The sequence below is a fragment of the Ovis aries genome, chromosome 2, assembly GCF_016772045.2.
Source record: "Ovis aries strain OAR_USU_Benz2616 breed Rambouillet chromosome 2, ARS-UI_Ramb_v3.0, whole genome shotgun sequence".
In the NCBI taxonomy this organism is placed as follows: Eukaryota; Metazoa; Chordata; class Mammalia; order Artiodactyla; family Bovidae; genus Ovis; species Ovis aries.
In genome coordinates this window covers 178,982,773-178,998,561 of record NC_056055.1, presented here as the reverse complement: position 1 = coordinate 178,998,561, position 15,789 = coordinate 178,982,773, and the positions used below count along the sequence as shown (strand labels likewise).

General features: G+C 42.0%; 1 protein-coding gene and 1 long non-coding RNA gene across 11 annotated transcripts in view; one reads left to right on the top strand and one right to left on the bottom strand.

Moving 5' to 3' along the window:
• Window positions 1-8,389, bottom strand: part of ACTR3 (actin related protein 3) — a 53,162-nt gene extending 44,773 nt beyond the window's left edge. The window contains exon 1 of the mRNA XM_015093450.4: window positions 8,132-8,389. Within this exon, the coding sequence (XP_014948936.2) occupies window positions 8,132-8,175 (44 nt within the window). The 5' untranslated portion in view covers window positions 8,176-8,389. The remainder of the gene's footprint in view (window positions 1-8,131) is intronic.
• LOC114113196 (uncharacterized) overlaps window positions 7,420-15,789 on the top strand; it is a 121,355-nt gene continuing 112,985 nt past the window's right edge. For 6 of the 10 annotated variants that reach the window (XR_009599373.1, XR_009599368.1, XR_009599366.1 and 3 more), the window contains exon 1: window positions 7,471-8,625. This is a non-coding gene — a long non-coding RNA (uncharacterized LOC114113196). Of the gene's footprint in view, window positions 8,626-15,789 lie in introns of all 10 variants that reach the window. The other 4 variants (XR_009599371.1, XR_003588240.3, XR_009599367.1 and 1 more) reach the window with 2 other exon arrangements.

The following is a 15,789-nucleotide window of genomic DNA, read 5'->3' as shown; positions in this document are numbered from 1 at the left end:
AAGCAACATACAAAATAGTATTAATGGGTACCACACCTAAGAACCAAATTTAAAACATTAATCCAATAACATCACCCTATCTTGCACCATTCCTTAATAACTCATGAATTATTAAGCTCTTGGTAAGCTAGAAAGCATCTTAATGTAATGCTATTATTACTTAACTGCTTTGCTCTTACCTCTATGTTAGTGTCTATTATAGACCACAGTATCATAAAAGAGGCTACAAGTTCCTAAAGAACTGCAAGTGAGCATTCCAATGCTTTTATTACAAGGGAATTTTATTTCAGAAAATATATTGCCTAAAGAAACATTTTAACCATCCCTCAGACTAGAGCATTCTGGACTAGGAGAAACACTGTGGAGTAAAATTTAACCCATCTTGAGCTAAACTCTTCTAAGCACTTTGAAGAAGTGGGATGAGATCACTCACCATGTCTAGCCACAGAGCTTCTTATTCTTCTTTTTGTGATGTTCAAGAAGCCAGACCACATATCCAAGATTTTTTTTTAAAAAAGAAGATAAATATTCAAGCCTTCTGTTCTCTCTTTAATTTGTCATCTTATTAGCTTCAATTTAAAAATTATAATGGTGACTGCCAAATCCCCACCTTCATTCCTAAAGTTCCTATATCTCTAACTTCTCTTGGAACATTTCCAATTATGGCTCACAAATGCAAATTTCAACCTTACTCAGCTTCTTAAAACCAACTCCTTCATGTCCCACTCCAAACTCACAATCTGTAATATTCATTGATTCCTATTTACAATACACCAGAAACAAATGCCAAGCCCTAACTATACCTCCATCTTTCAAATCAACAAAAATATTGTGACTGAGCAAAAAACTATGGTAGACAAAGCCTGCTGGAAATAAGAAGCATAAGACAATGTGTTCCTTTTGTTAAGAACCTTTCAATTCAATAAAAAGAGAAAGCTAACTGATAATTAAAAGACGCTTGCTTACTCCTTGGAAGAAAATTTATGACCAACCTAGATAGCATATTCAAAAGCAGAGACATTACTCTGTCAACAAAGGTCCGTCTAGTCAAGGCTATGGTCTTTCCAGTGGTCATGTATGGATGTGAGAGTTGGACTGTGAAGAAGGCTGAGCACCGAAAAATTGATGCTTTTGAACTGTGGTGTCGGAGAAGACTCTTGAGAGTCCCTTGGATTGCAAGGAGATCCAACCAGTCCATTCTGAAGGAGATCAGCCCTGGGATTTCTTTGGAAGGAATGATGCTGAAGCTGAAACTCCAGTACTTTGGCCACCTCATGCGAAGAGTTGACTCACTGGAAAAGACTCTGATGCTGGGAGGGATTGGGGGCAGGAGGAGAAAGGGACAACAGAGGATGAGATGGCTGGATGGCATCACTGACTCAATGGACATCAGTCTGAGTGAACTCGGGGAGTTGGTGATGGACAGGGAGGCCTGGCGTGCTGTGATTCATGGGGTCGCAAAGAGTCGGACACAACTGAGCGACTGAACTGAACTGATAACTGTAATGATTACAATGTATTAAACTCTTACTATATGCCAAGCACTGGGTTGACCCATCTTCATGCATTATCTCAAAAAACAAAAACCCTGTAAGATACTATGATCTCTAAGTGACAAAAACAGTATCTGTAGAATCTGAAGTGTACAAGGTCACACAGCTAGAAAATGGTAGAGCTTGAACTCAAAAATAGCTCTGACTACAAAGCCCTTGCTAACCATAAATAAAACATACAAAACAATGTAACTGCCAAAAGAAAGGTACAAAAGCAGCAACTTTTCCCAAATTGATCTCTTCTCCATTCCCACTGCCAACACCCTATTTCAGAATTCCTGAAAAGCAGGTACTGAGAGGAGTGCTTAAAAATCACACAGGGAGCCCATTTAAATAAATGTGCCTAGGCCCAACCCATAAGATTCTGAACCACTGGGCAAAAGGTGTTTCTGATGCACTTTTTAAAAACCATATCCCTAATTATTGCTCATTCATTCATTCATTCAACAAGGATTCATGTGCCTACTATGTAGCAAGTCCAGTAAGTTCACCCCAAATATCTCCTCTACACCTGGTCCAACTAAATTCCATTCCAAAAATACTCTAAAAACCCTATTTTCAACATTCACTTATCTGTGTACTAGATTATGTCCTCCTCTCAAGTAAAATGATTTTGACCAAAGCTTTCCTGCCATATAATGAACACCTGATACACAAGAAGAGCTCAGTGAATGTCCGCACCTTTCGCGTTACATAATCTAGATCTGGACTGTCATTACAGATTTCAATCCATAAGGTAGGGGAAGTGGTGCAACATATGCCAAGAGGGCTAAACACAGACAGCTCCCCCCTCCCCACGACATATGCTTTCCTTTCCCTGCCTCAATCCAAATCCTTAAAGGAAGAATTTATACCCTATCTTCACTGCAAGTTCCTTGACTAATCCTAACCACAATAATTCTTCTTTCCTTACTAACTTACAGGACAGGAATTACTACTGCCAGAAAAGGAAATATCTTAACATTTGATTAAGTACAGTCTTATACATCCTCTAAATTCCTTTTTTAAAAAATATTTATTTACTTATGGCTGTCAGGTCTTAACTGTGGCACAAGGGCTCTGCCTTGAGGCATGTGGGATCTTTGTTCCCCAACTAGGGTTAGAAACCCAAATGCTCTGCACTAGAAGGCAGATTCTTAACCACTGGACCACCAACAAAGCTCCTCTAATTTCTTTTTAATGATTTTTCACTCTTGTCTCATTAAGATTCTTGAGAGCTGATTGTACTACATTTTCGTTATAATTCCAAGAGTTTCTGACCTGGTAAGTATTTAACTGTTAGTTGCTCAGTCATGTCCGATCTTTGTAACCCTATGGACTATAGACCACCATGTTCCTGGTCCATAGGATCCTCCCGGTAAGAATACTGAACCTGGGTCTCCTGCACTTCAAGCAGATTCTTTACCACTGAGCCACCAGGAAAGCCTCCTGCTAAGTATAGAGTTAGCCTTGATATGACAACACCACTTTTTCCACCTGTGCAAGTAATTCTTAAGTTACACTGCTTTCTGCCTTTTTAACAATATATATTTCTCTTTTAAAAAATATCAAAATGATTCAAAATTGTCAAAAGCTCATCCTCTATGTAAGGAGACTTACATAGTACAGTGTCTCTACCACAGGTATTTGCTACAATACCTTGAGTCAAGTAGTTTAACGTCTCTAAACCTACATTTTCCAGTCTAAAAACGGAGGTAATAATTCTCAAGCCAATATGAAAAGTAAAGGAGATAACACAGAACAGTTAGCACAGCGCTTGACACATAATTCTTGGTAAATGTTAGCTGTTAGTATTTCCTGATTAAAAAAACCTGGGGCGTAAATTTTTTCTGGAGATTAAATTTAATCATTTCTAAAAGTGACAAAAAAATTAAGTCAGGGAATTCACATATCCAGAAAAAGAAAAATCTAAAGTAAGTCAGATTTGCACAGAAAGATTTCTCTAATTAGTAAGGCTGCTGCTGCTGCTGCTAAGTCACTTCAGTCGTGTCTGACTCTGTGCAACCCCATAGATGGCAGCCCACCAGGCTCCCCCGTCCCTGGGATTCTCCAGGCAAGAACACTGGAGTGGGCTGCCATTTCCTTCTCCAATGCATGAAAGTGAAAAGTGAAAGAAGTCGCTCAATCGTGTCCGACTCTTAGCAACCCCATGGACTGCAGCCTACCAGGCTCCTCCATCCATGGGATTTTCCAGGCAAGAGTACTGGAGTGGGGTGCCACTGCCTTCTCCGAATTAGTAGGGCTAGGATTTTTTTTAATAAGATTACTTTAAGCAAGAATAGAATTAACTTTACTAATACAAATAATCAACATACACAGTTCCTAAGAAGAGTCCCCACAGTATTAACAGAGAGAACATGGGGCTTAAATACCAAAAAAATAATAATAATAAACTTAAATACGAATAGCAACTCTTACACTTAACTACATGATATCAAAAAGTAAATTCTCTATTCTATTTTCTCACTTGTAAGATGAGGTAAAAATAGCTATCACAAGATTAAATAAGTTAAGTAAAAAGCCTGACCAACAGATCCTCCACTAGTGGATCTTTCCCTTCTGTGCTTAAAAGTAAAATTTCCAAACTCTTTAACAATAAGGCTGAAAAGTTCATTAGATACAACATATACCCAATCCAAAGTCAATATTCCAACACAAAATTGGCAGGCAGAAGAAGACTGGAAGGAAAGGAAAGAAAAGATTTTAGACAAGACCAAGTAAGAATCTGACTTTTCAACAGGAGCCATGTCTGTTATGTTTACTTCAAACAGCATGCAAAACAAGACCCATGAAGTAGTAAGACTTTTAATGAATGTTTTGGTAACAACTAGATACTGTGACTGCTTCTGCTCTTCAAGACAACTGGAAAAATAGCATTATTGTTACATATTACATACAGAATTTATGTAAGAAACATGGACTTCCCAATTATATTTTCTTCCACCCACTCAGCTCTTCCTCACTGCTCTCAAACATGAGCACTAGCTAGAATGTACTATAAGACAAACCACCAACTCCAACAAAATACTTGTGCTTACATTTCAAGATGACCAAGAAGTTTAACTCAACTAGGAAAACTGCTTAATTGATTCTAAATCCAAATATATCCAAGAGCTCTAGGATATATGTACAATAAGACTATAACAACTCTCCTAATGGAAATAATTTACCAATACAGTATTTATTAGGGAAAAAAAAGAAAAGACATTAAAGGGGAAAGAAATTTCACAATGCACAGCTCTGCAAACAAGCTATAACAAAATAAAAGCATGTAAGCAGTTCCTCTATATGGCTTGAATGCTGAAGAATTCTGGGGGAAAATATGCAAAAGATAACTTAGGATAGTCTTAACTTTACAAGTATTACAATATTTTTTAAATGCTTAAAAAAAAGTTTTCCTCACCACTGGTAGCCCATTTGAGTCCGCACCTTAGTTCGTAAGCAACCCACTCTACCAATAATAATCTGTTCCCAAATTTTATTTTACATTACTATCCCAATACAGATTCCACCCAAAAGTATGTAGACATGGTATCAATATGAAAGAAGTATTTTTTTCTGAATTCTTTTTAAAAGGCGTTACTTTCTTTTATGATCTGTGCTTAGGTGATTCTTTACCTTATGCTGAAATAAAGGATCACTGGAGGATCTCTAAATTTGGGGATTAAACGTCATTGTTTCCTAACTTTTACAACTTTTGTTACCTAAGCCCACCAAATTTCATAGATGGCCATTCTTTTCATCACCTTTTGCTTATCTTATATAATGAAATGGAATAAGTACCTGAACTCACTATAATTTTTCACTTATGTAAATGGGTAATTATGGTTGATGAATGCATTCTCTAAAGTACAAAAGAACACACACATTGTAGGTGCATAATTTGCATCTGGAAAACTACAGTACTCTGGAACATAAAACTCTCTATTAAGGGCTTATTTACATGTGTTTATCAAAGGTCCAATTTCAATGAGCTATCTTCTATATGCTATTAAAGTTGAAGGTGTAACTTTCCAGGATTTGTACTAATAGGCAACAACAAAGACCAAAATGCCTTCTGAAAACCACAATAAGTATATATCTGGAACTTCCCTGGTGGTTAACACTCTGAGTTTCCAAAGCAGGGAGCAAGAGTTCGATCCCTGCTCAGGGAACTAACATCTCACATTCCGCATGGGCAATCAAATTAAAAATAAACAAATAAATAAACGGATCTCTAAAGGTGGAATTTCAGACAGTGACAGATGGTAAAAGAAAGTAAGAAGAATTCTTAGATCAGTTTCATTTAAATCATGACTGTCCAGCTAACACAACCTCTCCCTATGAGATAAAACTAATGTAGTAATATAATTAATAACTGATCATTAAAGCAAAAATATCCTAAGTACAAGGGGCTTCCCAGGTGGCTCACTGGTAAAGAATCTGTCTACCAATGCAGGAGACACAGGTTCGATTCCTGGGTGGGGAAAATCCCCTGGAGTAGAAAACGGCAACTCACTCCAGTATTCTTGTCTGGAAAATTCCATGGGCAGAGGATCCTGGCAGGCTACAGTCCACCCGGCCGCAAGGAGTCGGACACAGCTCAACAACCAAGACTGGGCAGCATCCTAAGTACAGACTGAACCCCCTCCCCCACACCTCATGGTAACTCAGTCTGTGTTTTAAATTCAAAGCTGCCCTATCAGAAAGACACTTAAGGATAGTTAACCTCAAAGAAATACCCAGCATACTAATTCAAACGTAATCAAGATTTCAAAAGGGAAAAAATTAAATGAGAAAAAGTTAACACCTTACCTAAGATATTACCATTAGGGCAACAATTATCTACACTAATTTTATCGACAAGGCAATAATTACTAAAGCATAGAATATTAACTATGTAGCAATATTTTTCACTGTAACAAAACATACTTGAAAATTCTTTCTCAGTCAAGCTGCCAAATCTAATTTTAAAACTGACCCTAAACATAAAACTACTCCCCAACTGGACTAAGAAGGAAGGCGGGAAAAAAAAATACTGATTCAAGCAAATAAAACTGGATTAAGAAAAATAATCACCTATCCATCAAAAATCTACATAGAAGTTTCATGGCTAAACAACACTGGTTTATTATTATATTAATAAATCGGTTATTTCCTTCTGCACGGCTGGGATTTTACAAACTGCCACACTTTCATAAAGGTATGATCATGAGGATTATAGAGAAATTTCACACAGAACAAACTGAGTGAGGAGTATACCATCCTTTAAGTAACAATAGTTCGCTAAAGAGTAAAAAGGGAAGGGAAAGGCTGACAATCTACTTCTCATAACTCCGTCCAAAATTGGGGGAATTGGAGAAGTAATCATGTATCAGCACAGCATTCACAAGCACAAGAAAACACTTCCAATAGTGAAACATAAAGCAGTCACTCTGCATTAAAACACAGGCAATATTTTCTACGATAGTATAAAGTGTGCTATAAACGCCTATTAATACAAAAGGAACGACCACTTCCACACCGTTATATACTTTAGTAAACTACACTGCAGATCCATAATAACTCCTTGAAAAGCAAGTACCTCCCTTTACAACTCTATTACCTTCCTTCTCTCCTTAAGACACGGTCACAGAATGAACCTATACAACTTAATTTTCCTGGGTGCTTCACTTCCTTCCTCTCAGTGCAACGCAAATATACTTTTTAAGTTCACAGAAATTCATACCTAGCACCAGTACCTCAGCCTATTTGAAAACTGCTTGATTTTGAAAGTTCTAATAAGATGTGTTCAGGTTGGAAACGAAAAACTACCTTATAAGGGTATAAAAGACTGAAAGCAGGAAGCGGCTTTGACAAAACTAAGGAAGTTGCAGCGCGCTTGCTCACTGGGGGACTTTTTTGAGGCAAGAGAAGTAACACATGACATCTTTCTCTCAAATTAAAATGTGAGTTGGTTGGCCGGTAGGAACGTAGTGGGAGATGGAAAAGACCGGGAGTCGAAAAGGAAGAGGAGGTGGGTGGTCCAATGAAAGCCCCGATCTAGGTTCCCATTTTCAGGGTCCGATTCTTCCCTTTCCCCTCCCACACCCCGGGTAGAATGTTGTCACAGCAATCTTGCAAAACCTACAAGGAGCGCTTCTCTTTTCTCGCTCCTTTGCCCGGCCAGTCCCCGCGCTCCATTCCCCCCGGTCTCCAAACCTACGGGCAGGAAAGGGCACCGGGCAAAGGAGGGTCGGCTGTGCGGGGCTCGAAGACCACCCCCACGCGACCGCGGGCCCCGGGGAGGCGCCCGTCCCCGCAGCCCCTCGGGCGGCGCTGCCCACCGCGGTGGGGGAAGGGCCGGGAGGGGTGGCGCGGAGGAAGCCGCTCCCCGGGGTTTCTGGGCCCCGCGCCGCCGCCCGGCTCCCAGAGGGTGCAGCGCGGGGGATGAGGGAGGCCCTGACTGCGGGCCCCACCCCTCGCCACCCGGCGCGGCCCGGGCTGACACAGCCGGCGGCAGCACCTTGCCGCTCCATTCATCTCCCGGCCTCCTCCCGGCCCCGCCATTTTCCTGCCTCCGCCTCAGTTTCCCCACCCCCGCCCATCAGCCCCCTTACCCCGTGCCACAGTCCACCACACAGGCCGGCAGCCGTCCCGCCATCTTCCTCCTCGCCTGCTGCTGCTGCTGCCGCCGTCTGCTCCGTGCCGTTTGGGGCCAGGGATGGGCGGCGGGAGGTGGAAGCTATCTGACCATCCACGGCCGGGCCACCCTCTCCGTCTGGGGGGGAGCCGGGAAGCCGAAGCAGTAGCGAGAGAGAAGCAGGCTCGGTCAGCGGCTACCACTTCCGCAACCCGGGCAGGCAGGCAGTCCCCGCCCTGCCCCGCCGCGGCCTCCTCCCCCTCTCTCTCCCCTCCTCCTCACTCCTGCCCCCACCCTACAACTTCTTCCCCTCACACCGCCTTTCCCCGGGAAGCCAAGATGGCCGCCAGTGCCGACGCCCCGGCCAGGACAGGCCTAGGCCTCGAGCGCTCCCCCTTCCGGCTCCGAGCGGGCGGGGCGAGAGAGCATGCGCACTGAGGAGCGCCGCCGGCTGCCGCTCCCATTCCGAAGGTGAGGTAGTCCACTTCGGGTGTTCTCCAGGTAGGGTTGGGTAGGTCTGCCCGAGTCTCCAGTTCTCCTTCTGAAGCTGGAAGGGGTTTTTCGTTGCAAGTACTTCTGCGCTAGGTTGAGGAAGCAATGGAATCGCATTCCACAGCCACAACTATCTTCCGGTGCTCCGACGAAAACGGCCTAATTGAAAACCTTGTCAGCGGCACCCATCCGATTTTATATCTTGAGCGGCTCCTTTTCTGGTTGGAAAAGAGCTATATCAGACGGAGGGTGAGCCGTTGGAGGAGAGAGGAACAAAGGCTTGCACCGTGGCTCCTCTGCCTTGGTACTGTTTTGTTTTGTTTTGTTTTCTTCAGTTACACTTACGCATTGTTACAACGTGGCACATTACAAGTGTTACTGCAAGGGTTAGATTGTAGGCCACCCGGAGGGCAGGCCTGTGCCCACGAGGAAGGCACACCTCACAGGAATGTAAGCCTTTGGTGGCTTTGAATGAGGAGAAAAAAGTACTCTCCGGGGTAGTTTTAGGTTGTACTATTCTACTTGCAGGATGAAACGACGGATTAAGGACCAAACTTTTTAATTAAAAAAAAAAAACTAGAAAGCCTAGAACAGTGACATTTAAACTTCTCAAAGTGTGCATCAGAATTCCGTGGAAGGCTTGTTAAAGCACAGAATGCTGGACTACATCCCTTGAGTTCTCTGATTAGGTGGTCTGGAGTGGGGCCTAGTAATTTGCATTTCTACCCAGTTCCTAGGTGTTGGTCTGGGACCTCCCCCCACCTAGGAAACCTATAATATTAATAGCTTTTTTCTCTTCTGGTTTATCTTCTGATAAACCATATGGATTCACTTATAGGTGACTGAAATAACATTTTTCCTAAGAAAGGATGTCTGATTGCTTCAGAAGATAACATAGAGTGGTGTTAGACCAGCCTGGGCAATGGAATTTAAGCTTTTCATTCATTTGGCAAATAAGAATTGCTCACCCATTCTATTAGGGCAGGGACTATGCTGACCATTAATATTCAGTAGGCACAAAATGAACAAGTTCTCTCCACTGCCGGGTTTACAGTTTAGTGGCAAAACATACAAACTGTATTAAGAGCAATAGAAATTATAATACAGAGGGCGCTGAGAAATGGGGAGGAGGGGTGAGTGAATAGGAGGGAAACAAAAGTTAGGAGAGACTTCTCTGACAAAAGTGAAAGTCTCTCAGTTATGCCTGACTCTTTGTGACCCCATGGACTATACAGTTCATGGAATTTTCTAGACCAGGATACTGGAGGGAATAGCCTTTCCCTTCTCCAGGGTATCTTCCCAACCCAGGGTCTCCTGCGTTGCAGGTGGATTTTTTTTTACCAGCTGAGCCAGAAGGGAAGCCCAAGAATGCTGGAGTGGGTAGCCTATCCCTTCTCCAGTGGATCTTCCTGATCCAGGAATGAAACTGGGGTCTCCTGCATTGCAGGCGAGTTCTTCACCAACTGAGCTATCAGGGAAGCATTTAAAAACTGAGGGCTGGAAGATGATAGGAGATAGGGAGGAGAGTGAGGAAGAAGGGGAGCCCTCCAGGAAGTGAGAAGAGTCAAGGCCCTGAGGAGAGAATGAGCCCTTTTTCTTCCACAAATTTAAAGAAGGTCTTTAAGTGTTCAAAGCGAAGTGAGCCAGGGAAGAAGACAGAATGGGAGACAAAGCCTGAGAGAAGGAGGAATCAAATCATGCGAGGATTTGTAGACTTCTTAAAGCATCTTAAAGTTTAGCCTAAAAGCAACTTGGAATCCATCAGAGACTTAAGGAAATGTTCTGCCTGCTTTGTAAGGAATGGATTCTACAAAGTTAAGAGTGAAGTGAATGCTTATATAGCGTATATGATGTTGGCATTAAGAGATAGAAAATGTGAGGAGTAGCATCCAGATGGGATTGGATGTGTACAAAGGAGACTTACTAAGCGGCATCATCATCATTACCATCCACTAGTGCCCAGCCCATCCACAGCTACTCATATGAAATAAACAAACAAACAAACAAATAAATAATTCTCAGGGGCAGCTTTCCTCAGAGATTTGTCTTCCAAGAAGTCAAACAGAAGTGGTTCTTTGTTCAGGTGCCTTCTGTTTTTTCACTATGCATAGAAGGTGGTATATGAAGGTTCTTTGCTGCTTTTTCCACCATCAAGTATTTAAGGTTTGGGGGGAGAGCAGATGCCTGAAGATTGGCTCTGACAGAAGACGGAGATGTGGTTTGGTTGGGGTTGAGCAAATGATTGTTTCCAGTATGACAGGTAGTATGTCTGGACTAAAGGGATCTTACCAAAGGGGTCTCAAGAACAGAGGTTTGGAACTTGGACTCAGGAAAATTCTCCTGGTCAGGGAAGCCCGCAGTGATAGATCCTCAAAATGGCTGTCCAAAATGCTGGCCTTGGGTAGGTTGTCATGGAAGTAATTACATCAGTGTTCAGAAACTAGAATGCTCCCATGATCCAGGCAGGCAGCCTCATAAGTGAAGAGGGCTATGAGGAGGGTGTGGCAACATGGAGAGCCCACAGAAGACAGTAGAAAATTGTTGCTATGTAAGAATGTAGGCCTTGTGTTGCCAAAACCTCCCCCCCCCCTTTTTTTTTTTTTCAAGAAAAGTTGGAAACACCTGTATTTTTATCTGTTGGTAACTAATTTTTTGAAGAGCATACCTGACCCATGGGCTACCCATTTTCAATGTTTGATTCAAGAGCCTGTTTAATGTATACCAGTGTATTACATTCAAATATGAGCTTCGTGTTCATGGTAGTTACTGTATCTCATTCCGTAGACATGAGGAAACCTGCTGGAGTCTCTTTCTCAGAGCCAAGACCTGTCCCTTGTCTGTAAAGGGAGTGACTTGTTAGAAGTGTTTCAGTTTCCAGCACTTGTGAAAACTGTCATTTGTGGAGGTTCCTCATAACTCACCTACCCAAACGCGTTGCCTGCTTAAGACCCTTTCCACTTCCTGCTTGCTGCATGCCACATTGGTCAGCGTCTGTACCGCTGTGGTGGCTCAGCCTTCTTTAGCTATGCAGAACCTTCTGAGGCATATCCGGCCAAAGCATTTCTGACCACCCTGTTTGCATATGCATCCCTCTTCCTGCTTCAGTTCAGCTCAGTCGCTCTTTGCTTACTCTTCTCCAAATACTGAGAAGCAGAGGATGTCAGAGCTAGGAGGCCTCTTGGGGATGATCCTTGATCAATATGAAAAGGAAAGCAGTGGTGGATGGGTGGGATTTGTTTGACTGCCCTAAATTCATTGCTGCCTGTTAGTACCCTGGTTTTCCTATTAGTTCAGGTCAACCAGGTGCCTTGTTCTTGTCAGTTTCCAAATCCAGTTCCTAGCCTTTTAAGCATTTGTCCATCTTACAGTATCCTTCCAATAAATCCCCGTTCGCCTAAGTTAACAGCAGTCAGTTTCCATTACTTGCATAAATTTAAGAGCCCTAAGTGATACAGAAGCCCTGAGAGTTTAAATGATTTTCCCAATATCTTAGAGAAACTAAGGAACACAGTCCAGATCAAAACCCAGTTCTGACCCCTTTTCAGGACTCTCAAGTTATAATGCCACAAGCATTGTTTAATTTTGACTGCTATGCTGGTTACAGGTTACCATGAGATTTCCTAGGTCATTCCTGTTCTTTAGCATCAATTTAGCAAATGTCTCTAAATCTTAAAATGTCCAAGAAATTCACAGCACTCCATTTCCATTATTTTAAAGTGGGAAACAATGTTTTTTTTTTTTTTTTAATTAACTTGGGTACTTGTTGCACAGGTGACAATTTGCAAGTTGTCAGACCAATCATATCTATAGAGAGCATTGATTAAGGCAGATAGATAAATGGTCAGGATGTCCATGCACCCCAGTGGTCATAAGGGATGATGGCTATGAACTGTGGCTTCTCCTTTCTCAAGTTGTGTGACCTTAAATAGCTTAGTGTGTAGAGAGAGCACTGACCTTGGAATCAAGAGACTTGAATGTCAGCTTCTTAAACTAATCTGTTTCTTCATCTTTAAAAAATGGTAGGAATATGTAACTCACAGAGTTGTTGTAAAGCATAAATTTTTAAAAAGCATGTTGCAAATTATAAAACAACTATATGAAAAGATCAAAAGGAATATGCTTGAATTATAAAGCAATGACTCTTTTACTTATTATACACACCTAAAGTTTTAAAGTTTGTCCCCCTTTTCACAGAAGTTATCTTGGGGTCCATCTGGTTACTCTTTTAATGCTACCATCATGCAAAATATTTTTAGAAGGTTTCCTTCAGACTTGCCTTCAGAGCCTTTTGCACATTCCTTTAAATATCTTCATTGGTGGCATATCTTGGCCCTTGAGTGTTTGCATGTCTCGCACGAAGGCACAGGTCATCAGTGGCCTGACATGAGGACAGGAGCTCTGGCTGCTGCAGACCTGGGTAATGCAGCATGTGGCATAAGCCCTATTGGAGGAGGTCATCATTAGCCTGACCGTAGAGCCACCGAGCAGACAACCCACAAACTGCAGAACAATTATACCGAAGAAATTCTCACACTATTAAGAAAGTTCTAGGACCCAAAACAAATTTATAACCTGGGATCGGGCAAAGGGAAGGAGAAAACAAAGGGAATTTGACTTTGGAGGGCAGTGGGATTTTAGTACAGAACTTCCTACAGGACTTGGGAAACAGACTCTTGGAGGGCATGAACAAAACCTAGTGTGCACCAGGAGAAAGGAGCAGTGTCCCCACAAGAGAGTGAGCCAGACTTGCCTGTGAGTGTCCAGGAGTCTCAGTGGAGGCATGGGTCAACAGTTTGGCCTCAGGTCAGACAAAACAGAGAGAACACAGCCCCACCAATCAACAGAAAATTAGATTAAAATTTACTGAGCATGCCCCCGCCCAGTAAACAAGACCCAGTTTCCCCCACAATCAGTCTCTCCCATCGGGAAGCATCCATAAGCCTTTTATCCTTATTTATCAGAGGGCAGACAGAATGAAAACCACAATCACAAAAACTAACCAAACTGATCACATGGACCACAGCCTTGTCTAACGTAATGAAACTATGAGCCATGCTCTGTAGGGCCACCCAAGACAGGTCATGGTGGAGAGTTCTGACAAAACATGATCTACTGGAGAAGGAAATGACAAAACACTCAAGTATTCTTGCTTTGATAACCCCATGAACAGTATAAGAAGGCAAAAACATACAACACTGAAAGATGAACTCCCCAGGTCGATAGGTGCTCAATATGCTACTGGAGATCAGTGGAGAAATAACTCCAGAAAGAATGAACAGATGGAGCCAAAGCAAAAACAACACCCAGCTGTAGATGTGACTGGTGATAGAAGCAAAGCCTGATGCTGTAAAGAGCAATATTGCATAGGAATCTGAAATGTTTGATCCACGAATCAAGGCAAATTGGATGTGGTCAAACAGGAGATGGCAAGAGTGAATATCAACATTTTAGGAATCAGCAAACTAAAATGGACTGGAATGGGCGAATTTAATTCTGATGACCGTTATGTCTACTACTGTGGGCAAGAATCCCTTAGAAGAATGGACTAACCCTCATAGTCAACAAAAGAGTCCAAAATGCAGTACTTGGATGCAATCTCAAAAATTACAGAATGATCTCTGTTCATTTCCGAGGCAAACCATTCAATATCACAGCAATCCAAGTCTATGCCCCAACCAGTAATGCTGAAGAAGCTGAAGTTGAACAGTTCTATGAAGACCTACAAGACCTTCTAGAACTAATGCCAAAAAATGATGTCCTTTTCAACATAGGGGACTGGAATGCAAAAGTAGGAAGCCAAGAGATACTTGGAGTAACAGGCAAGTTTGGCCTTAGAGTACAAAATGAAGCAGGGCAAAGGCTAACAGTTTTGCCAAGAGAATGTACTGGTCGTAGCAAACGCCCTCTTCCAACAACACAAAGGACGACTCTACACATGGACATCACCAGATGGTCAACACTGAAATCAGATTGATTATATTCTTTGCAGCCAAAGAGGGAGAAGCACTATATAGTCAGCAAAAGTGAGACCAAGAGCTGAATGTGGCTCAGATCATGAACACCTTATTGCAAAATTCAGACGTAGATTGAAGTGAGGAGAACCACTAGACTGTTCAGGTATGACCTAAATCAAATCCCTTATGATTATACAGTGGAAATGACAAATAGATTCAAGGGATTAGATTTGATAGAGTGCCTGAAGAACTATGGACAGAGGTTCATGACATTCTACAGGAGGTGGTGATCAAAACCATCATCAAGAAAAAGAAATGCAAAAAGGCAAAATGGTTGTCTTGAGGAGGACTTACAAATAGCTGAGAAAAGAGAAGCAAAAGGCAAAGAAGAAAAGGAAAGATATACCCTTCTGAATTCAGAGTTCCCAAGAATAGTAAGGGGAAGTAAGAAAGCCTTCCTCAGTGATCAGTGCAAAGAAACAGAGGAAGACATTAGAATGGGAAAGACTAGAGATCTCTTCAAGAAAATTAGAGATACCAAGGGAACATTTCATGCAAAGATGAACACAATAAAGGACAGAAACTGTATGGACCTAACAGAAGCAGAAGATATTAAGAAAAGGTGACAAGAATACACAGAAGAGCTATCCAAAAAAGATCATGATCCAGATAGCCACAATGGTATGATCACTCACCTAGAGCCAGACATCCTGGAATGCGAAGTCAGATAGGCCTTAGGAAGCATCACTACAAACAAAGCTAGTGGAAGTGATGGAATTCCAGTTGAGCTATTTCAAGTCCTGAAAAATGATGCTGTGAAAGTGCTGGACTCAATATGTCAGCAAATTTGAAAAACTCAGCAATGGCCACAGGGCTGGAAAAGGTCAGTTTTCATTCCAATTCCAAAGAAAGGCAATGCCAAAGAATGTTTAAACTACCGCACAGTTGCACTCATCTCACACGCTAGTAAAGTAATGCTCAAATCCTCCAAGCTATGCTTCAACAGTGTGTGAACTGAGAACTTCCAGATATTCAAGCTGGATTTAGAAAAGGCAGAGGAACCAGGGATCAAAATGCCAACATCCGTTGAATCATAGAAAAAGCAAGAGAGTTCCAGAAAAACATCTACTTCTGCTTTATTGTCTACGCCAAAGCCTTTGACTGTGTGATACACGACAAACTGAAAATT